The 24,401-nt window shown below is 40.9% G+C and overlaps 1 protein-coding gene across 5 annotated transcripts in view; it reads right to left on the bottom strand.

Moving 5' to 3' along the window:
* brwd1 (bromodomain and WD repeat domain containing 1) overlaps positions 1 to 23,843 on the bottom strand; it is a 158,343-nt gene extending 134,500 nt beyond the window's left edge. For 4 of the 5 annotated variants that reach the window (XR_010018284.1, XM_063050359.1, XM_063050361.1 and 1 more), the window contains exons 1-6: positions 23,621 to 23,843; positions 23,322 to 23,509; positions 23,031 to 23,090; positions 9,915 to 10,065; positions 6,613 to 6,711; positions 6,361 to 6,521 (exon numbers count right to left, since the gene is read on the bottom strand). Coding sequence is in view for 4 of the 5 variants with exons in the window: in XM_063050359.1 (XP_062906429.1) it covers positions 6,361 to 6,521; positions 6,613 to 6,711; positions 9,915 to 10,065; positions 23,031 to 23,090; positions 23,322 to 23,509; positions 23,621 to 23,657 (696 nt within the window). In the remaining variant the exon portion in view is untranslated. The remainder of the gene's footprint in view (positions 1 to 6,360; positions 6,522 to 6,612; positions 6,712 to 9,914; positions 10,066 to 23,030; positions 23,091 to 23,321; positions 23,510 to 23,620) is intronic. The other variant, XM_063050360.1, reaches the window with a different exon arrangement.
* Positions 23,844 to 24,401: the final 558 nt, after the last annotated feature.

The following is a 24,401-nucleotide window of genomic DNA, read 5'->3' as shown; positions in this document are numbered from 1 at the left end:
GACCACAGACCCTGAGTTTGTTGCATTGAGAGAAACAGCTCCCTCAGTTGAGGAGATTGAGAAAGTGCCAGTAGGATATTACATCAAGGGTGGAGTGTTAATGAGGAAGTGGAGACCACCTGATATTCTGGCAAGTGAGGAATGAGCATTTGTTCACCAGGTTGTAGTTCCTAAAGTCTATAGGAATGAGATTTTAACCTTGGTCCATAGTATGCCCTTGGGTGGCCATTTTGGTGTGAATAAAACTGTGGACAAGGTTTTGAGACAATTCGTTTGGTTTGAGGAAAGATGTAGTGACATTTTGCCAAACTTGTCACACTTGTCAGGTTGTGGGTAAACCTAATCAGGTCACCCCAGTGGCCCCACTGCAGCCTATTCCTGCATTTGGTGAACCCTTTTCTAAAGTTATTATGGATTGTGTTGATCCATTGCCAAAGACGAGAGCCGGCCATCAGTATTTGCTAACCATCATGTGTACAGCATCTAGATTTCCAGAAGCAATACCGCTCAGGAATATCAAAGCTCCAACTGTGTCGAAGGCTCTCAAAGTTTTTCACCCTATTTGGTTTGTCTAAAGAAATCCAGTCTGATCAAGGAAGTAATTTTATGTCAGGATTATTTCAGCAGGTAGTTTACAAACTGGGAGCCAAATAAATTACGTCATCTGCGTACCATCCAGAATCCCAAGGGGCCTCAGAAAGATTCCATTCTACCCTCAAAACCATGATTAGGATATTCTGTATTGAAAGTGAGAAGGATTGGGATAAGGGAGTTCACTTGCTTCTATCTGCAGTAAGGGAGTCTGTGCAAGAGTCCCTGGGCTTTAGCCCCTTTGAGCTTGTGTTTGGGCACCAGATCCGAGGTCCTTTGGCATTGTTGATCCACTGCTCTCTTAACAATGACCTGCATATAAATTTGTTGGACTATGTTTTAAAATTCAAAGACAGATTACAAAGGGCTTGCAACCTAGCAAGGGAAATTTTTAAATCTGCTCAGAGTAAAATGAAAACCTGGTATGATAAGAAAGCCCAAGTTAGGACATTTGAGCCAGGAGATAAGGTGCTCGTTCTTTTCCCTGTGCAGACAAATCCCCTGCAGGCCAGATTTCATGGTCCCTATGAAATTGTGTCTAAGGTCAATGATGTGGATTACGTAGTCAAAACACCAGACAGAAGGAGGCCAACACAGCTCTGTCACATACATGCTTAGGCTGCATCACGAAAAGCAGCAGTGGTTGCTTGTAAATAATGATGGATCCGAGCTCTCTGGAAATTTACTAGCTGATCCTACTGAGGCCCATTTTAAATCAAACATTATTTCAGCCAGATTGACAAATTTGACTATTTTGGAAAATCTTGATGAGAAACTGGCTCATTTACAGCCGCAGCAGCGGCAGCAAATGAAGCAGTTGATCATGAAATTTCAGGATTTGTTCCCCGATGTTCCAAATAGAACAGTAGCCTCACATGATGTAGATGTTGGTGATGCCAAACCCTATAAAACAACATCTGTATCGCATGAATATTCAAAAATGTAGACTTGCTGAACAAAAAACTGAGTACATGTTGGAAAATGGTATTATTGGGCATTCTGCTTCAGACTGGAGCTCACCTTGTGTTATGATACCTAAACCAGATGGTAGTATCAGGCTTTGCACTGATTACAGAAAGGTGAATGCTACAACAAAAACAGATGCTTATCCAATCCCTAGAGCGGATGATTGTGTAGACAAGGTTGGACAAGCTAAGTTCCTTACAAAAAAAATCGATCTGTTAAAAGGGTATTGGTGTGCTCCATTAACGGATAGAGGTAGAAAAATTTCTGCATTTGTAATGCCTTCTGGGTTATATGAATACAATGTTCTGCCATTTGGAATAAAAAATGCTCCAGGAACATTCCAGAGAATGATTAATTCTGTAATTCAAGGGTTAGAACACACAGATGCCAATATTGATGATTTGGTCACAAGGAATGACATATGGGAAGTCCACATCTCTGCAGTGGAAAAGCTGTTTGAAAGGCTCTCAAAGGACAACCTTACAGTTAACTTAGCTAAGAATGAATTTGGCCATGCCACTGTAACCTATCTTGGTTACGTTGTAGGTCAAGGCAGGTTGGCTCCTGTTCAGGCAATTTCTGAGGTTCCCATTCCAACTGGTAAAAAAAAAGCTCTTAGAAGATTCCTAGGACTGGTCAGATATTATCGCAAGTTCTGTAAGAACTTTGCTGATATTGTCCTCCCATTAACTAACATCCTGAAGAAGGGTGAAAAGTTTATTTGGACAGAGCCTTGCCAGGAGGCATTTGAGAAATTGAAGGACATCTTATGTCATCGACCTGTGCTCAGGTCACCTAACTTGGCAAAACTATTTTCCATAGCTGTAGATGCCAGTGACAAAGCTGCAGGAGCAGTGTTACTACAAAGGGATGATCATGATGATATTGACCATCCTGTGGCTTACTTTTCAAAGAAATTCAATGAGCATCAAAGAAATTATTCCACCATACAGAAGGAATTATTATCACTTATTTTAGCTTTGCAGCATTTTGATGTTTATATTTGCACAGCTCAGAAACCACTGGTGGTTTATACAGATCATAATCCAGTAGTGCTTTGAATAAGCTGAAAAACAAAAATAGAAGGTTGTTGAATTGGAGTTTGATTTCGCAGGAGTACCATCTCATGATAACTCACACTACAGGCAAGAATAATATAATTGCCGACTGTCTTTCTAGGTGTCAAGCTTGCAATGTACTTTTAATAGTGGAGTGGAATTTACTATTTGTATATGCTCCTGCAATATGTTGTATTAGTCTGTAGTGTGCTATGTGGTAACCGTATATGTATTGTCTAACATATTGTAGTTTGTAGTTAAAATTTTGCTCTTACAGAACAAAATTTTTCCTTCTTGGGGAGAGGTGTTACATGACCACGGGTTTTGTTTACAGTGGGCATCACTTTAAGCTCCTGGACGAGGCGGGAGTACGACGTCAGTATCACAAAATACAGAGAGACAGAGAGACAGAGAGACAGAGAGACAGAGAGACAGAGAGACAGAGAGACAGAGAGACAGAGAGACAGAGAGACAGAGAGACAGAGAGACAGAGAGACAGAGAGACAGAGAGACAGAGAGACAGAGAGACAGAGAGACAGAGAGACAGAGAGACAGAGAGACAGGGAGACAGGGAGACAGGGAGACAGAGAGACAGAGAGACAGGGAGACAGGACTTCGGACTGCGAACTGGAGCTCGCTACAGTAACGGGTGAAGTTTGATACCTTCCCATGCCCAAAGGACTGGGTGAATGAGCGGCACACAACGCATATTGGATACATGACTGTCACTTCTTATGATCCATACGTGGATTTTTGGAGTATTCTGTGGCAACCACTTTCGTTAACCCTTACATGGATTCGGATGTGTTATGTGGTGTCCACTTGTGCTAAGGAATATTCCATGACTGTCACCTTGTAATATCTCTATGTGGATTTCGGAATACAACTCGACGGCTGAGATCTTCTGTGACTGTTACTTCGTTTTCCCAGCGTGGAACCTGTGAAATTCTTCGTGGTCGCCTCCTCGTTGCATTTTAATGTGGATTTACAAGTTTCTCCACCCCCCCCACCTATTCCGTGGATAGCTGAAACTTTTCAGCTTGCCATCTTAAAACTTTAAGAACTGTTCCTAAGCTTGACGGTTTAGGAGCCACAAACACATAACACTGTTAACTTCTGTTTAGAAAAGTAGTTTGTTTAATTTTCTATATTTTGACTAGATACCAATAAATATAGTGGTTTAACATTAAACCCTGACTTAGTTTGTGGTCTATTGCTGCTGGTATGTAACAACATGAACAGAGATTTTAGCAAGTCCTAGAGATTTCTGCAGGTCTTTTGCTGTTACCCTTGGGTTCTTTTCCATCTCCTTCGGCATTGCACATTGTGCTCCTGGTGTGATCTTTACAGGATGCCTACTCCTAGGGAGAGTAGCAACAGTACTGAGTTGCCTCCATTTGTAGACAATTTCCCTTACTGTGGACTGATGAACACTCAGATCTTTAGAAATGTTTTTGTAGCCTTTTCCAGCTTGACCCATCTCTACAATTCTTCTTCCAAGGTCCTCTAAAAGTTGTTTCAATTGAAGCATGGTGCATATAAACAGATCTTTCCTGAGAAGAGCAAGCTCTGTCATTAACCTGATTTCGTGTGTCTCTTTTTTTTTTAAAAATAGGGCATCTCCACAACCCACATCTCATTAATTGAAGCAGCTGACTCCAAATTGCTTCAGTAGAAGGCATTACCCCAGGGGTTCACATACTGTTCCCAACAATACATGTAATATTGGTCATTTTTCTCAACAAGTAAATGAAATATAATTTTTTGTTTTTTATTTAATTGGGTTCTCTTTATCTAGTTTTAGGACACATGAAGATCTGATCACATTTAGGTCATATTTATGCAGAAACAGAAAATTCTACCGGGTTCACAAACTTTCTAGCACCACTGTAACAATGGCCTCATCGCAAAGGAAATAAGGAACAAATATAACAAAGATTTGCTACAACTTCATGTAGCCTTGGTGAATCTGCACCTGGATTTGAAGCAGTTAACAAAAACTTCTACATTTGACTTCTGGATGAAGCTGTCAGGATGTCGGGAAATATTTAGCAAAATGGACCTGCGTGTACACAAAAGAAGTGGTGATTTTATGGAAACATATTAATTAATAAGTGGGAAAGGTATAGACAAGTTTGCCCCTTTAGTTGGAGGCTGGAGTAAGAGATTAAAAGTCAGGGATGCATGTTACGGGATTATATCTTTTGCAATGCCCAAAGCCAAAAGGATGTGAAAGGATAAGAATGAAGAACCAGTAAGTACATTCAAGGCTGACAGAGATATACTTTTAGATTTCATTTTAATGTAGGATAATAATGATGCCAGCCATGATTTTATGTAATGATGAAACAAACTCAAAGGGGGTCTTAGTTAGTTAGTCTTACTTAAGTTATAAAATATTCACAAGCCACAGGCAGAATCAGACAGCATCCAGAAATAATTTAAAATTTCAAACATGGCATCAGGCAAGTAACAAAGACCTGAAGTTTAAGACTGAACTGACCATAATGTAAAAATGCACAAAGGCCACAAAACAATTCTCTATAAGAAATGCAACATTGCATAGCACCCTTGATTTTGTTTTATACAAGCTTGTGATTAATCATGAATCACACCTACCTACAAGTGTTTACAAAATAATGAGTCACAACTGAAGTTTTGTGTTAATAAACTAAAACACATGCTCAGCCATTTAAGAATTTATCCAAATCAAAAACCTAACAATTATTACACTTAAACATTTACTTTTGAGAAGAAAAACCTTGAAAACTTAAGCTACAAGCTACAAGAAAACAATAAACTTTGCACTGATAGTTGTAATACGAATGAACATTTTCAAAAGCAAAAATAGCGATTTTAAGTATTTAACCTCATCATTCAATGTTTATGACCAGCAAATTGAAATATTAGCGTTATTCATGGTCAACAACCATATGTTGTCAAACACAGCAGTGTCTCAAGACACATCTATCGCTAAGGACCCTCACCATCTGGGACATACCCTTTATTCATTATTAGCATTAGGGAGGAGATACAGAAGCCTGAAGAACCATACACAATAATTCAGAAACAGCTTCCTCTCCTTCAGATTTCTCAAAAGTCCATGAACACTACCTTCATTATTCAATTTTACACTATTTGTTTGCAATTTAAAGAAATTTGATGTCTTTTCGCTATACTGCTACCACAAAACAACAAATTTCACATTATACAAGTCAGTGATACTGAATGTGATTGTGATTTTAAAGTAACATTTAAAATATTGATCACACTTATTATTTCTTTCTTAAATCATTTAAACCCAATTTTAGGTTTTGATAAACAAAAACTACAGAAGCCAGAAATGCAGAACAGAGGGAAAAAAAGTGGAAACGCTCAACAGATCAGGCAGCACCTGCTAGAGAGTATTAAACATTTTGACAACTTCAAAAGAAAAAAATAATTTGCCATTCCATTTAGGAGAATAAAGATGTTAAAAGATTTTTGTTGATGGTGCTCACTTATTTATTGCAGAAATACAATTCCATATACATCCATTACCTAAGTATTCAAAAGTACCTCTACAAAGTCTACACAAGCATTCCAAAATATGCTTTTCCTTCTATCTGAAAACAACTGGCCTCACAGTTCAAAAATTGAATTTAGCTCGCTGATATGCCACACCATTTGGAAAACACTCAATCTCCAATTACTTAGTGTACAAATTCAAAGCAAAGCGCAAAATAAACTGACACAGAATACTTACAGTAAAAATCCTGTGACCTGTGCGATCAAAAGCAACACAATACACAGAAGACAGATGTCCAAGAATCCTCCGATGCATCTTTATATGCTGAAAGGTGCTGGTTGGAAAAATTGAACTAAAACGTCCATATCCTGTCAATTGTCTGCCACGGACTATTTCCACTGAAATCAGAAGTTTGAACCAGAGTGAATATTCTGAGAAATTCCAATCAAATATACTTTCAAAGCAGAACTAGACCAATCTCACACTTACCCACGCTAGGTGGTTTCCCATAACAAACAGGCATTTCAGGTGGTCTCCCTCTATGAAGAGATGCAAAAGCTGAGCCTCTCCATACTACCTGTTTGGAATCTTAAAACAAGAAATTTACATCATTAATCAATCTACCCAATGAGTTAAGGTGGAGTGAGATCAAAGTTAAACACAGAACACAAACAGTACAGCACAGGTACAGGCCTTTTGGCCCACAATGCTGTGCTGAACCAGCTACAAGGCAGATCAAAAACACCTGAACACTATTCCCTCCTATCTGCACAACATCCATATCCCTCCATCTTCCTTACATACATGTGCCTACCCAAAAATCTATTAAAACTCTCTGATGTATTTGCCTTAACCACCATACTGGGCAGCGCATTCTATTCAGGCTAAGCAGGTGCTACACCTTACCCAAGGGTGACCTACAGGTTAGCGGAGGGAAGGAGCACCTTACATCGCCTTTGGTAGAGGTGCATTTCCATCCTGCCACGCTAAGTATTTTCCCTCAAATTTTGCCACAAGCTTACTGCATTGATTTATCAAAGTAACTGGTACTTAGCAAAATACTAGTCTATGATATATCTCAAGCTGATTGGATTACCAGGTACAACTCAACCAAATTGCAGAGAAACAGTTTTGATGAAGGCCTGTGGCCCAAAATGAAGATTATTTACTCTTTTCCATTGGTACTGCCTGACCTGTTGAGTTCCTCCAGCATTTTGAGTGTGTTGCTTTGATTTCTATCATCTGATTTTATCATGTTTGCAGATAAACAATGTTTTTTTTATTAGCAGGGCTGATACTGATAAGTAAAATAATCTTCAAAAATTATAAATATTGAATTAAAACTTCCATTCCAAAGAAATATGAGAACTGTTCCACTTTCATGCCAGCTATGTCATTCAATAATAATGAGTGATCTTTACCTCAGCACCCCTTTCATGGACTAAAACTATATTCCATGATTACATCAATATTCAAAAATCTGCTCATCTGTGCTTTGAATGTAGTTGGCAACTGAACGTCCACAACTCTCTTGGGGCAAGATTTCCAAAGTTTCACTAAGCTATGGGTGAAGAAATTTTTCCCCTCACCAGTCCTGAACAGCAGATCCCTTGTTCTGAGAATAATTTCTAGTTCCAGATGCATTAGTCAGGGAAAATGTTATCCCCGAGTCTACCCAGTCATCTCTCATTCTTCTTAATATACAGATTATGGACATTGTTCACTTCACCTTTCTTCATAATAGTCTTTCCCAAAATCCCTGGAATATATCCAGTGAACCTTCATTGTACTCCCTCTACAAGCAGTATGTCTTTACTTTAATATGAAGACTAGACCTGTACACAATCTTCTGTATATAATCTCAGAGAACTCCATAAAATTTCAATAAAGACATCTTTTTTGCAATACATTTCTTTTCACAATAAAGACCAATAAAGTCAACCACCTTCCTAACTTTAAGGACTCAAAACCAGAAATTATGAATATTTATTTGGTGATTAATTGAGTATTCAATGAATAGCTACAGGAGACACACAGAAATCAGACAGAAAGGTGAGCTGGAGGCACAGAATCAGTTTTACTTTCTTTGAATGGTGCAGCAAGCTTCCACCTACTTCCATTTCCTGCCTTCTCTGATCACAGGCTGGCCAGTTTAAAACGACCATGCATCTTACAATGACATGCAGACCAAATAATATGCATTATTTTGGAAAGAACAGGATAGTCAATAACAAGGGTAAAGATTAAGAAATCTCATTCTTTTTGGTCATAGGGCAATGCGAAAAGGAAAGTTTTTTTTATTAAATACACATCAAGAAAAATTTAATTTGTTCAGTTCTGCAAATCCATAAATAATTACACCACAGCCACAGTTACTCTCCTAGTGGAGCAAAATGTAGCTATAAATATTGTATGTTTCTTAATTTCTAAGAGTAGAAAAACATTAAGCAATTAACACCCTGAGGTATCAATATAGATTATTTTCAGAAGCAGTTGCATGAGAGAAATAAGTTGCAATCTTTAAGAATCATGACTTCACTTCTTTTGAATGGTACCATTTTTAAACAAAATCAGTGCAAGCAAAGAAATTAACAGTACACAGCAAAAAGTGGAACTGAAATGTCCTGATAAGAATATCTTTAAAATAACATCTCAAAGTAATCAGGCAATAGGTACTACTCTAACAATTTAACTGCTACTTTTCTCCTCAAAGGTCTTGTGTAAGCAATACAGAAGTATAATAGACCCATGCAGCTAAGCTTCATGAATATATCCAACAGACAAGGCAATACTACGCGGAGAGTGGGAAAAACTTGTACGTGAAATGGGAGTAGAAAAACCAACCAACCATAACTAACACTTTGGTCATGAGTTAGACACCATGGAAGAGAAAAATAAACAGAACCAAATTAAAATGTCTACTCCAGATCATGACCCAACATTTGGGATAGAAACAAAACTTAAAACACCAAAAAGACTCACAGCACAGGCAACTGATTTGCCCATCTTGTCTCTGGTTAATCTCATGTTTATATGAATATCTGTTATTTGTCAAGTAGGGTGCCGTGCACAATCCTGATTTGATGGACATGGATGTGAGAAGCATGGAGGAACATCTGGTGAAACTTCTGAAATGCCTGTTTCGCTGCCGCCTCTAATGTGCGATCCAGAATCTCCGGAGGGGAAGGCCCCGAATCCTCGGCTTTGCCTGTTGCTTGGCGGCTGGGGCTGGGGTCGAAGCGCTCGGCAGAGATGATGCTCGGTGTCGGAGGCTTGAAGTTTTCAGACGGACTCAGAGTCGGCTGTGGTCAGGTGCTTCATCGGCAAGTTTGCGGCACTGGAGGTTCACGGCAGGGAGAGTTTTTCTTCCTTCTACCGACTGCATGAGATGATGGGGCTATCGGGACTTTTGAGACTTTTTTTTACCGTGCCCATGGTCTGCTCTTTATCAAATTATGTATTGCTTTGCACTTTTGTAACTATATGTTATAATTATGTGTTTTTTCTCAGTTTTAGTCTTGGTCTGTCTTGTATTTCTGTAATATCATACCGGAGGAACATTGTATCATTTCTTAATGCATACATTTCTAAATGACAATAAACAAGGACTGAGTGTCCTCATAATCTAATCTAATATGTATTCCTCACAGTCCAGTAATTTCCTTCAAGAACTTATGATATTGCAAGCACCGCACCTCAGTAACAGAGGGTGTGGGTCATTGCATTATTCAATTTCCTAGACAACTGAATTATCCAAAGACCCATCACAGACTGTTCATGAAAGCCTTTACCTTTTGCAGTTCGTAGCAACGATTGTCGCCCTGCTCCAAGAAGGGACTGTACTCCAGACACACTTGGAGGAACTTCCTTATCCAGCAATGTGCCAATTCGTTGGCATATCCGTAGCAGATAATCAGGCGGCACGTGCCGATTTGATAAAAGCTGTAACATCACAAAGGAATTGCTTAAGGTTTTACATTTTCATACAAAGTTGGACATGAAAAGTAAGCAGTGCAGAGGCGTACCATATGTAGAATACATATTCTATACATAGAATACGAGGGGTAATTGATAAGTTCGTGGCCTAAGGGAGAAGGAGTCAATTTTAGAAAACCTAGCACATTTATTTTTCAACATAGACCCCTCCTACATTTACACACTTAGTCCAGCGGTCATGGAGCATATGGATCCCTTCTTTGTAGAAGTCAGCGTCTTAGACCTCCAGAAAGTGGTCCACAGCAGGGGTGATTGATAAGGTTTGTGGCTTAAGGTAAAGGAGATGAGTTACTAACTTCAAACGTTCTGCATAATCAAAGAGTTGCACTGCACGTGCATGTAATGAGAGCTATATAACTCATTTCCTTCTACCTTAAGCCACAAACTTATCAATCACCCCTGCTGTGCACCACTTTCTGGAGGTCCAAGACGCCGACTTCTACAAAGAAGGGATCCGTATGCTCCACGACCGCTGGAGTGTGTGTAAATGTAGGAGGGGACTATGTTGAAAAATAAATGTGCTAGGTTTTCTGAAGTTGACTCCTTCTGCTTTAGGCCACGAGCTTATCAAACATCCCTTGTACAATGCATATATGGCTGACAGCTTCCAGTAAGGTCAACAGATACATATAGTACTGTGTAAAAATCTAAGGCACATGTAAAAATTCTGTAAAACAAAAATGCTTACAAAAATAATGAAAAATTTCCAAATATCAAAAAAAATTACTATAAAATGTGGAAACAGTAAAAGACTAAACCAAATCAATATTTGGTATGACCACCTTTTGCCTTTAAAACTGCATCTTAGGTACACTGTCATGCATTTGTATAAGAAAATCGGTTGCGAGGTTGTTTCAAGTATCTTGGAGAATTTGCCACAGTTTTTACAGACATGTACTGACTCACTTGTATCTGTCTCTCCAGGTAATTGTAGACAGCCTCCATGATGTTGAAATCCGGTCTCTGTGAAGGCCATGCCATCTAAAACCATTCAAAAAAAATCTAGGGTGCCTAAGACTTTTGCACAGGACTATAGCTGACATTGTGCAAGAATCAACCCTAACAAACCCTATTTGCATCTCAGTAACATATGAAAAGACGCTTGATTACCTGTCTGTTCAAGGTAAAATTTTTACATGACATAAGAATCTACTCTGAGCAATCTCATCAATCCCATTGTGCTATGTACATATTCTCAAACACACCTATCAACACCATCTCCTCTGTATTCTGCCCACATTAGAGGTATTCCACCTATATTGGAGATAAATTACAGTGACCAACTAACCTACCAATCATCAATTCGGATGTGAAAGGAAACTGGTGCATCCAGGGAAATGAAACCTATCCAATCACAGGAATATGATGCAATTTCACAGACAGTCCTGGAGATCCGGATTAAACCAAAGTTTCCAGAGCTCTGAGGGTACATCACTGTGCGGCACGAAGAAAAGTATGCTGAGAGTTTTACATTTTGAGAGTCACAGTCAGTATACGGGACTATAAGTGTTGGGACTATGACAGAGACTTGGCAATCACAAGTGCAGGAATAGTGACTGTATGTTCTTGGTTTAAATGTTTCAAAAGGAACAGGGAGAGAGGGAAGAGGTGGAGGGTGACATCGTTAATCAGGGAATGTGGAATGTGCTTAGGAGCACCTTCATGGGGTTCTGGATAGGTTTGTCCTACTGAGGCAGGGAATGGATGGTAAGATCAAGGAACCACTGTTGAAAGGAGATATGGAACATCTAGTCAAGAGGAAGAAAGGAGCATACATAAGATTTAGAAAGCAAGGATCAGACAGAGCTCTGGCAAGTTATAAAGTAGCCTGGAACAAGATTAAGAAGGGACTTAAGTGAGCTAGAATGAGACACGAGGAGGTCTTGGCAAGTAGGATTAATGAAATCCCCAATATGATATGCAGATACATGAAAAACAGGAGGATAACTGAAGTGAGACGATAAGACATAGGAGCAGAATTAGACCATTCAGCCAACTGAGTCTGCTCCACCATTTCATCGTGACTGATCCATTTCCCCTCCAACCCATTTTCTTGCCTTCTCCTCAAAACCTTTCACGCCCTGACTAATCAAAAGCCTATTAACCACAGTCTTAAATATACCCAGTGACTGACCTCCACAACCACCTGTGACATCGAATTCCACAGATTCACTGCTCCCTGGCTAAAGGAATTTCTCTTCATTCCTGGTCTAAGTAGAGATCCCTCTATTTTAAGGCTGTGCCCTATACTCATCAACCATTCAAAACATCTCTTCATGTCCACTCTATCTTCAACATTTGATAGCTTTCAATAAGATCTTCCCATTCCCCCCATCCCACATTTCTTCTAAATTCCAGTGAGTACAAGCCCAGAACCTTCAAGTGTTGCTCATATGATAACCCTTTCATTACCGGGGTCACTCTCGTGAACCTCCTCTGAACCCCCTCCAATATCAGCACATCTTTTCTTAAATAAGAGGCCCATCGCTGCTCATAATACTCAAAGTGAGGCCTCACCAGTGCCTTAGACAGCCTTGTTTTTGTATTCTAGTCCTCTTGAAATGAATGCTAACATTGCATTCACCTTTGTCAGCACAATTCAATCTGCAAATTAACCTGCAGGGAATCTTGCACACCTTTGACTTTTTAAGAATATAGACTATATTTTTATTCCTGCTACCAAAGTGCATGACCATACACTTCCCAACACTGTATTCCACCTGCTACCTCCTTGCCCATTCTCCTAATCTATGTCCTTCTGCAGTCTCTCTACTTCTTCAGCACTACCTGCTCCTCCACCCATCTTCATATCACCTGTAAACCTGGTCACAAAGCCATCAATTTCATCATCCAAATTTCTGGCAATCCCAACACAGACCACTGGTAACACCGCTATTCACCAACAGCCAAACCAAAGAGGATCCTTTTATTCTCACTGTTTGCCTCCTACCAATCAGCCAATGCTAGGATCTTTCCTGTGATACCTTGAGGTCTTATCTTGTTTAGCAGCCTTTTGTACTGCACCTAGTCAAAGACCTTCTGAAATTCCAAGTACACAACATCCATCAATTATCCTTATCAATCCTGCTTGCTATTTCTTCAAATAATTCTAACAGATTTGTCAAGCAATATTTTCCCTTAAAAAAAACCATGCTGACTTTGGCCTATTTGGTCATGTGCCTCCAAGTACACCCAAAACACACCCTTAACAATCGACTCAAACATCTTTCTAAACACTGACATCAAGCTAAATGACGAATAACTTCCCTTCTTCTGCCTCCCTGCCATCTTAAACAGTGGAGTGACATTTACAACCATTTCCTCCAGAACCATGCCAGAATCTATTGGGTCTTGAAAGATCATTACCAACACCTCCACAATCTCTTCAGCTACCTCTTTTAGAACCCTGGGATGTAGCTCAACAGGTCCATGTGATTTATCTACCGACAAACCTTTCAGTTTCCCAAGCACCATCTCCCTGATAATAACTGCACTCACTTCTGTCCCTTAACACTCTCAAACTTCTAGCATACTACTGTCTTCCACAGTGAAGAATGATGCAAAATACTTATTCATCCACCATTTACTTATCCTGTTACTATCTCTGTAGTATCATTTTCCAGCTGTCCACTCTTGGACAATGCCATCTTGGACAATGTCTCCCCATCCACTACATAATGTACTGATTGGGCACAGGAGTACATCCAGACAGAGACTCATTCCACCGAGATGCAACACAGAGCGTCATAGGAAGTCACTCCTGCCTGTGGCCATCAAACTTTACAACTCCTCCCTTGGAGGGTCAGACACCCTGAGCTAATAGGCTGGTCCTGGACTTATTTCCTGGCTTAATTTACATATTACTATTTAACTATTTATGGTTTTATTACTATTTAATTTTATGGTGCAACTGTAACGAAAACCAATTTCCCCCGGGATCAATAAAGTATGACTATGACTATCTACTCTCGCCTCTCCTTTACTCCTTATATATCTGAAAAATAACTTATGGTCTCATCTTGATATAATCAGCTAGTTTATCTTCATATTTCACCTTTTCTCCTCTTATGCTTTTTTTTTTAAATGTTGCCTTCTGTGGGCTTTTAAAAGCTTCCAAATCCTCTAACTTCCTACTAATTTTTGTTCTATTATAATACCCTCTTTTGCTTTTATGTTGGCTTTGACTTCCCTTGTCAGCCACAGTTGCATCATCCTGCCTTTAATTACCCCTTCTTTGGGATGTATCTTTTATATTGCTCCCAGAAACTCCAGCCATTGCTGTTCTGCCATCATCACTGCTAGTGTCCCCTTTCGATCAACTTTGGCCAGCTCCTCTTTCATGCCTCTGTAATTCCCTTTACTCCACTGTGGTATTGATACATCTGACTTTAGCTGAGGCCATGAAGACCGTCCGGGCTGCTGTGCTCCTAATATGATGAACTAATAAGTGAGGCTTTGGGCCTACACCGAGCTGCTCCAGGGCTCAGATCTGAGGGCTCAATTTTGCTTCGGAATGTTGTTATTCGCCTCAACTGTTTGCATGATTTGTGTTTTCTCCCCCTGTCTATTGCACATCGGATGTTAGTCTTTTTGGTTCTTTCAGGTTTCTTGTTTTGTGGCTATCTGTGAGTAAACAGATCACAAGGTTGTATAATTTATGCATTCTTTGATAATAAATTACTTGAATCTTGAATATTATGATCACTGTTTCTGAAGGGTTCCTTTACTTTAAGTTCCCTAATCAAATCCGGTTCATCATAACCACACCCAATCCAAAATTGCTGATTCCCTGGTGGACTCAATCACAAGCTGCTCCAAAAAGCCATCCTGGAGGCATTCCACAAATTCTCTCTCTTCAGATCCAACATCAAGTTGATTTTCCTAATCTAATCTCATACTGAAATCCACCATGACTAACGAAATATGGCCTTTTTGACACACTTTTTCAATCTCCCACTGTAATATGTAAACCACATCCTGCATAATGTTCACAGCCCTGTAAATTACCTCCCATCAGGGTCTTCTTACCCTTGCAGTTTCTTAACTCTGCCCACAAGAATTCTACATCTTCCAAAGATTTGATTTCACTTTTTACCAGCAGAGCCACTCCTCCTCCTCTGCCTACCTGCCTGTACTTCTGATAAATTGTTTATCCTTCTATATGAAGTTCTCAACTGCAATCAACTTCCAACCATGACTCCGGTGATACCCACAATGTCATACCCTCCAATCTCTAATAGCACTACAAGATCATCAACCTTATTTTGTATACTACATGCATTCAAATAGAACACCTTCAGTCCTGCATTTGTTACCCTTTTCAATTTTGTCCCCTTTTTACACTGCAACGCATCCCACAAACCGGGATTTTGCTGTATCTTCTGCCTGTCCTTCCTGACAGTCTCACTATACACTAATTCTGTTTGTAAACCAACATCCCTATTCTCAACCCTATCACTCTGGTTCCCATCCCCTCGAAAACCCTCCCGAACAACCCCAGCAAACCTGTCCACAAAGGACATTTGCCCCTCTTGGGTTCAGATACAGCCCATCCCTTTTGTACAGGTCATACCTTCCCCAGAAAAGATCCCAATGATCCATAAATCTGAAACCCTACCCCATGTACCAGTTCCTCAGCCACACATTCATCTGCCAAATCATCCTATTCTTGCCCTCACTGGCATGTGGCACAGAGATTGTTACCCTGGAAGTCCTGTTTTTCAGCTTTCTACCTAGCTCTCTAAATTCTCTCTTTAGGACCTCTTCTCTTTTCCTTCCGATGTGATTGGTACCAATATGTACCACACCTGGTTGCTCACCTTCCACCTTTAAAATATTGTGGACACAATCCATGATGTCCCTGACCTTGGCACCTGGAAGGCAACATACCATCTGGGCCTCTCCATCACGTCCAGAGACTCTCCTAGCTACTCCTCTAACTGTGGAATTTCCTATCACCACTATATTCCTCCGCCGGCCCTTTCCCTTCTGAGCCACAGCGCCAGATTCAATACCAAAGACCTGTTCACTGTGGTGAGAGTAGAACAGAATCAGAGATAAAACAGGAGACATGGACCTGACGTTGGACAAGATAGGGGAGAGATCCATTATGAATACTTTGCTTCAGTATTTGCCAATGAGGGAAACTAGATAAATGTGAGGACAGCATAGAACAGGCCAATGTGCTGGAACATGTTAACATTGAGAAATAGGATGTGCTGAAACTTCTCAAAAACATCAGGACAAGTCTCCATGGCCAGACAGGACATACTTCAGGTTATTCTAGGAAGCAAGGAAAGCAATTACCGTGCCTTTAGCAACGATCTTTGCATCCTCATTGGCCACAAGAGCAGTAGCCAAAGATTGGAGAGTGGCAAATGTTATTTCTTTTTTCAAGAAAGGCAAGAGGGATAATGCTACAAATTATGTACCAGTAAGTCTAACATCAATGATGGACAGACTTTTGGATAGGATTCTCAGAAATAGAAGGGTCTCAGCCCAAAACATCAACTGCTTATTCTTCTCCATAGATCCCGCCTGACCTGCTGAATTCCTCCAGAATCTTGTGTTTGTTCCTTTAGATTTCCAGCATCTAAAGAATCTTGTGCATTTGGAATGTACAAGCATTTACAAGTAGTATAGCCTTATTAGAGTTGGTCAGCATGGTTCTGCCTCATGAGCCTGACTGAATTCTTCAAGGCAGTGGCAAAAGAAACTGATAGAAGGTAGAGCAGTAGATGTTGTGTATATGGAATATGAGAAAAGGGTGAGCAAGCAAGGGCTTTTCTCTTTGGAGTGGGGAGGATGATAGGTAACTTGATAGAGGTGTACAAGATAAGGGGTATATAGAGGGAGGAAAACTAGAGAAATTGCTAATACGAAAGGGTATAATTTTAAGGTAATATGAGAAATGTATGGGGGGAAATGTCAGAGATAGTTTGTTTACTTGTTTTTACACAGTGGTGGGTGGGTGGAATATCCTGCCAGGAGTGGTGCTAGAAGCAGATACATTAAGGACATTTAAGAAACTCTTAGATAAGCAAAAGAATGAAAGAAAAATGGTGGACTATGCAGGAGGGAAGGGTTTGACTGATCTTGGAGGAGGTTGAAGGGTGGGCACAACAAACTGGGCTAAAGGGCCTATACTGTGCTGTACTATTCTATGTTCTATCTTCTATCAATTACTTATCCAAATGTCTTTTAAATATTATTGTACCTGCCTCAACTATTTCCTTGTTTTGAAAGTTAATGCTTATTTTTTCATAAATTAGAAAATTCACTATTTCAGGAAAAAACATAAGCAAAGGTCATAGAACACAGCAGAATACCATACAGGAACAGGCATTCCACCTACAATGTTGTGTTGAACCAGCTAAAAGACAAATCAAAAGCACTCAAACACAAATCCCTCCCACCTACACCATTGTCCATATCCCTCTATCTTCCTTATATCCATGTACCTATCCAAAAGTTTCTTAAATACCTCTAATGCAATTGCCTCTACCAAAATAGCAGACAGCATATTCCAGGCATTGACGATTTTCTGAGTCAAAAAATCTTACCCCTCACATTGCCCTTGAACCTACCCCCTCACCTTCCGTGCATGCCCTTTGGCATTTACACTTCAATCCTGGGAAAAAGGTACTCTCCGTTCAATCTATCTATGCCTTTCATAATTTTGTAAACCTCTATCAGATCTCCTCTCAGCTTCCGACGCTCCAGAGAAAACAACCCAAGTTTATCTAGTTTTTCATGACAGCACATGCTCTCTAACCCAGGCAGCATCCTGGTGAACTCTTCAGCACCCTCTCCGAAGACTTTCTATACTGGGGCAACAAGAATTGTATGCAATACTCCTGAAGTGGCCCAACCAGAATTTTATAGAGTTGCAACATAACCTCTTGACTTTAGAGCTCAATGTTTCGACTAATAAAAGGAAGCATTCCATAGGCCTTCTTAACCACTTATTGACCTTTATAGACACTTTCAAGGAGCTATGAACTTGGATCCCAAGATCTCCCTGCTCAGCACAGTGTATTGTCTCCTTGCATTTGCCCTACTGAGGTGCAACACCTCACATTTATCTGGGTTAAGCTCCATCAGCCATTTCTCAGTCCATATCTGCAACTGCTGTATATCATGCTATATTCTATGCCAGTTTTCTACACTATCCGCAACTGCACAACTCCACTAATCTGGTGTCATCCTCAAATTTACTAAACCACCCATTTACATTTTCATCTAGGTCACTTATATACATTACAAACAACAGCGGTCCCAGCACAGATCCCTGTAGTACTCCACTAATTACAGACCTCCAGCTCAAATAAGTCCTTTCAATCACTACCCTGTCTTCTATGTGCAAGCCAGTTCCGAATCCAAACAGCCAATTTGCCACGGGTACCATGCATCTTAATCTTCTAGATTAGCCTCTCAAGAGGAACGTTGACAAACCCTTTACTAAAATCCATGTAGATAACATCCACTGCCCTACCCCATCAATCTGTTTCGTCAACTTGTCAGAAGTTGATAAGGCGTGACCTGCCACACACAAAGCCATGCTGGCTCTGCCCAATTCAGCAATGGGTTTCCAAATCCTATCCCTAAGAATTTTCTCCAGCAGTTTCCCTACAACTGATGTGAGTCTCACCAGTCTATAGTTCCCAGGATTTTCCTTTGCTCCCTTTTTAAATAGAGTTACAAAATTAGCCACTCACCAGGCCTCTAGGACCTCATCTGTGGCTAGAGAGGACACAAAGCTAGAGGTCAAGTGCCCAGCAATCTCAGCTCTTGCCTACTACAATAACCCAGAGTAAATACCATCAGGACCTGGGGATTAATCCACCTTAATACTCCCTAGGAAGCCCAACACTACCTCCTCCTTGACCTCTAAATGCTCCAATGTATTTATACACCCAGCACTGGATATCCTGGTCCTCCATCTCCATTTTTTTTGGAAAATACTAAAGCAAAGTACTCAAAGTACCTCACTCACATTCTCTGCATTCAGGCAAATGTTACCCCCTTTATCCTTGAGTGGTCCCACCCTCTCCCTAGTTATCCTTTTACTCTTGATAATGTATAGACTGCCTTGGGATTCACCTTAATCCTACTTGACAAGAACTTTTCATGGCCTCTCCTGGCTTTCCTAATGACCTTCTTTAGTTCTTTCCTGGCTTCCTTATACTCCTGTGCTTTGTTTGATCACGACTTTACATACTTTTCCTTCTTGACTAAATTCATCACCTCTCTGGGCATCCAAGGTTTTCTTACTTTTCCATCCCCATCCTTCCTTTCAACAGGAACATACCTTCCACATACGTTGGGCAATTGAACTTTAAACATCCTCCACACATCTGATGTGCACTTGCCAGAGAAAAGGTATTTCCAACTAATACTTCTTAGTTCCTGCCTAATGCCCCCATAATTTGCCTGACTCCAATTTAAAACCCTCCCACAAAAACCGTACCCATCCTTATCTATAGCTATCCTGAAAGATAAGTTGTCGTCACTGTTCCCTAACTGTTCATCCACTGAAAGGCCAGTCACTTGGCCAGGCTCATTACCCAACACCAGGTCCAGTACGACCCCTCCTCTCATTGGACTGTCCACATATTGACTTAAGAAACGTTCCTAGATACACTTAAATTCTACCCCTTCTAAACCCTTTGCACCAAGGTCCCAGTTTATATTCGAGAAGTTGAAATCCCCCATGACAACAACCCTTTTGTTTTTACATATTTCTTTAATCTGATTACATATTTGTTCCTCAATGTCCCAGTGGCTATTTGGGGGTCTGTATTATAATCCCATTAGTGTGACTGCACCCTTCCTATTGCTGAGTTCTAATCAAACGGACTCTCTGTCTGACCCCTCCATTATATCTCCCGAGTCCAGCTGTGATATTGTCCCTCATTAGTAGTGCAACTCCTTTACCACCACCTCTATCTTTTCTAAAACGTCAAAAAAAACTGGTACATTAATCACCCATTCCTGCCCCTCTGTCAACCAAGTTTCAGCAATGGCTACAACATTGTAGTCCATTGTACTAATCCATGCTCTAAACTCATCACCCTAACACCTAATACTCCGAGCATTAAAATGTACACACTTCAAACTATCCAGCCCAGCAGACTTGTTATTTTAATGTTGCCTTTAGTACCTTCCCTGACATCAACTTTCTGTGCCAATCCTTCCCTTACTGACCTAGGTCCCAGCCCCCTGCAAAACAAGATTAAACTCTCCCAAGTAGCATCAGCAAATCTTCCAGCCAGGATATCGGTTTCCCTCCAGTTCAGGTGTAACCCATCCCTCTTTTACAGGTCACCCCTTCCCCAGAATGATCCAAGAACTTGAAACCCTGTCCCTTGCACCATGTCCACAGCCACTCATTCTTCCATGCTGTCACCCCATTCCTCCCTGCACTAGCCCGTGTCACAGAAAGTAATCTGGAGATTACAACCTTGGAGGTTTACAGCCTCTTTCCTAACTCTATCCACTCACTGCATAGCACCCCTTCCCCTTTTCTGCCTGTGTCATTGGTGCCAATGTGCACCACAACCTCTTGCGAATACCCTGCAGCTGCTTTGACGCATCACGGACCCTAGCACCCGGGAGGCAACACACTATCCTGATGTCTCTTTTGCGGCCACAGGATCTCCTTTCTGTGCCCCCCCCCTACAATTGAGTCCCCCTATAACTACCGCAGTACCTGACTTTACCCTTCCCTCACGAAACTCAGATGGCCACAGTGCCACCAGCCTGGCAGCTGGTGCCAATCTAATGGGTCATCCTCCCCAGCAGTATCCAAAAGGGTATACTTGTTGCTGAGGAGAATGGCCACAAGGGAACCCTATAATGGCTTCTTAATCCCCTTACTTCACCGAGTGATTAACCATCTGCTGTCCAAAGCCTGTACTCTGGGTGCAACTACCTCTTCTAAAGTCTCATCTATAATATCTTCAGCTGCTAAATGATCCCAAGTACATCCAACTCCAGCTTCACTCCTTGACCTGGTTAGTCAGGCGCTGAAGTTGAGTGCACTTTTCGGATAGAGTCATTCCCACATCTGACAGGGGAAGCATTCCATCCTGACTATTCTATACCAAAAAAGAAAAAGGCTTGCCCCTTCTTAACTGTGCCTTCACCTATTCACACCAAAGCCTTCACACTATCACTGCAGACATCCCACCCTGCAAAAACTCATTTCAGGGAGGTAGCACCATCAATTTGCCGGAGACTCCCTGAACTTCCGGCAGAGGTGGGATGTCTGCAATAGAGTTATCTCCTTAGCAGCTAGCCAGCTAGTTTAAATAACGTGAGCTATGCTAATGAACAAATGACACCTGTTAAACTCACCTCAACATGTCTTTTACAGTCTTAACCCACCATGGGCAATAGAAAAGTCACTGTTGCAAACAGTGCAGCGAGCAACATTGTCATTATTTTTTTTTACACCTATTAGGCAGAGGTACACTTTAGTATAGTCTGGGGTGACTACGTTTTATATTTTCTTTTTTTGGAACACTCTGCCATGGCACGCTCACTCTCGCGCTCTCTCACTCGCCGCTCTCAAAAAAATTTATTTCTGGGATATTGTATATAATTTGCGGGCATCAGGGAGCCACTATTAATATGCGGGAGACTCCCAGAACTTCCAGGAGAGGTGAGATTTCTGTCACTGGCACTCTCAAGCAATGGCTGCTCTGCTTGAGCCTATCCTTCTTTTATTTGCAGCTGAGATTAGGCCTCTGATGTCAACACTTTCTGCACCTGTGCAGTCCAAAAATACAAGCCTTGCCTTAATCTGCTCATTTTATCCTCTCTCTCAGCTTCCATAGGGCTCTGACCTGATACACACCCCTCTCACCTGAACGACAGAAAAAAGGAAATACAGTACTAAGCTACATGACAACCAGACGCCCACAAAACAACTCTGGAGTTCATTGCTCTGAGTGAAATGACACAACAAAACCTGAAGTGACCTATAAGAGTAATGCAACTCAACTGGTGTGAGTAATTTAATGAAACAAAACAGGTTTTCTAACTTAAGGATAATTATAAGCATCTGCCCAAAATCATTATCAAAATGCTACAATCAAATCAGGAACATATCAGTATTAAAGCAAAATGTACTTTCATCGACATAAGGCAGGTTATTCTAACGTCCTTGACCTTCGTTTCAAGGGACCATTCAGAATCTGAAACAAACAGAAATTGCTGGAAATACAAAACACTATAGGCAGCATCTCGGGGGGGGGGGGGATTTCAGATCCATAACCTTGCATCTGAAACTTTTCTTTAAGTTCCGATGAAAAATTGTGAACATGAAACGTGAACTTTCCTATCCTTTGATGTCCTGTTTCCAGCATTTTCGATTATTTCAAAACTCATAGGATCTGCGATCTACTTTCTCCTTCGAATATCAATGACCAAACATATACTCAAAGTAATTTATATTAACGCCATCCCTTCTGCCATCTCAAAAAAAAATCTCTGCGCACATTAAAAGCACTCCAAAAGTTTGAAGCATGCGTGGTGTAAAACAACCATCTTTTTCCCATCAGCCAATCAGCCGTTGGCTCACCAAACTGAGCGAACGCTCCTGTGCATGAAAGCGAAATCATGATTGGGTCTTGACCAATTACGTAAAGTGCTGACGACTTCGGAATGATTTGTCCTGAACCACTCCCACTTTGAGAGAAAAATATAATAAATTTAGTCTCAACGATTTATCAATTTTAACACCTTTTACCCCAAAATAACCTCAAGTAAAAAAAAGCAAACTATTGACAAACATCATTCAATGAGATTATTCTGAAATTGCACCTACCAAAATTAAATTCTAAAATAAAAGATCTCACTTCTATATACCAATTACAGAATATTAAATATTAAAAAAAAACACTTACAAAGTTTTCATAGCTTCTGTGGTGTTCGTTACCTTCCCAGTCAAGACGCTTTGGGAGCAGCTAGAGGAGGAAAGGGAGAGTTTATAAGGAAGGGAAAAAAGCGAAATGTCAAGCCTTTAAATATCTAGCTCAGGTGAGTTTTTTTTAAACTAATGTAGTGAGGGGGAAAAAAGAACCGTCAAATCAGATAGCATTGGAGTGACATAAGAGGCCGAACAGGAGCAGCATACGGAGTAAAGGACAGAGAAGACGAACTGAGCGGTCGCTGCCACCATCTCTCTCTCTACCCACCTCTTTCTCCTCCAGCTCTCGCAACAGCACCTGCCAAAATAGACAGAAAAATATTTTATTCGTTGGTGTAACAACTGAAGATGGTTGTCCTGTTGCCCAAGCTATTAAATTGAAAGAAAAACCACTCACCTCCGCCGAATTTCGGCAAGGACCGGCCGAGAGAAAGCGAGCGATTAGGAAGTAGAGCTCTGAGAGAAGGTGGGGGGAAAGACAAGAGGTTCTTTATTCTTCAGCAGCGTTGCCTTTTAAAACAAACAACTGAGGTGTTTTAAGTTTCTTTTCTTGCATGTTGCTCTTACCTGATTCTAATGAAGAGATTGCGGTTGTCTCGGCCATTTTTCCTTATTTTTTAATTGTGTACTTGAATTTCAAAGAAGGATTTTAATACGTGAGTTTTTGTTTGTAATTATGTATATTTTTGAATATTTTTCCCTGTATATTGTGTGCTTTTATATACGGAACAAAATTATCCCGCCGCTGTTTCGCTCAGCCCCGGGCCCGGCCGCCTCCAGTCTCTTTAATCAAGATTTTCGGTCGCCATTGAGGGAGTGCTGAGGCCGGCCTCAGTCGGCCGTACACATACGCGGATGGAAAAAGAGTTCCAAGCGTCAGTAACAAGGAAGGGGGGGGTGCAATGAATGAAAGGTAGACCAAAGAGCGACTGCAGAGGAAAGCGACCGCTTTTGGTGGGGGCCACGAGTGGCAATGTGCACGGTGGATGAAAAGACGGATCGGCGTTAATGCAAATAAAGAAAAAGAGAGATTGGTTTGGCGGCAGCAGATTAGTGTTTTGGGGAGTGAAGAAGATGGAGGGAGCGATTATATCGATCCGCTGCCGCCTTCCTGCAACGTCACCGCGAGATGGCGGCGGCGGGCTGACGGCGGTGAGAGTTCAGCTCCGGGCTCGCTCTTCCCTCAAGTTGTCGTGCTCTTTCCGATTTCTTAATCCAGAAGGCGTGAAACGTTGAAATCAGCTCATTAAATGATTATTTGCTTTCAATATATCCTATCCAAAGCGTGGATAACTTTGTGACCCTCTGACTCGTCGCTTTTCGGATATTAACTGGGTATCTCTTAAAA

Source organism: Mobula hypostoma, chromosome 6 (assembly GCF_963921235.1).
Source record: "Mobula hypostoma chromosome 6, sMobHyp1.1, whole genome shotgun sequence".
Classification (NCBI taxonomy): Eukaryota; Metazoa; Chordata; class Chondrichthyes; order Myliobatiformes; family Myliobatidae; genus Mobula; species Mobula hypostoma.
This window is presented reverse-complemented; position numbering and strand designations above follow the sequence as displayed.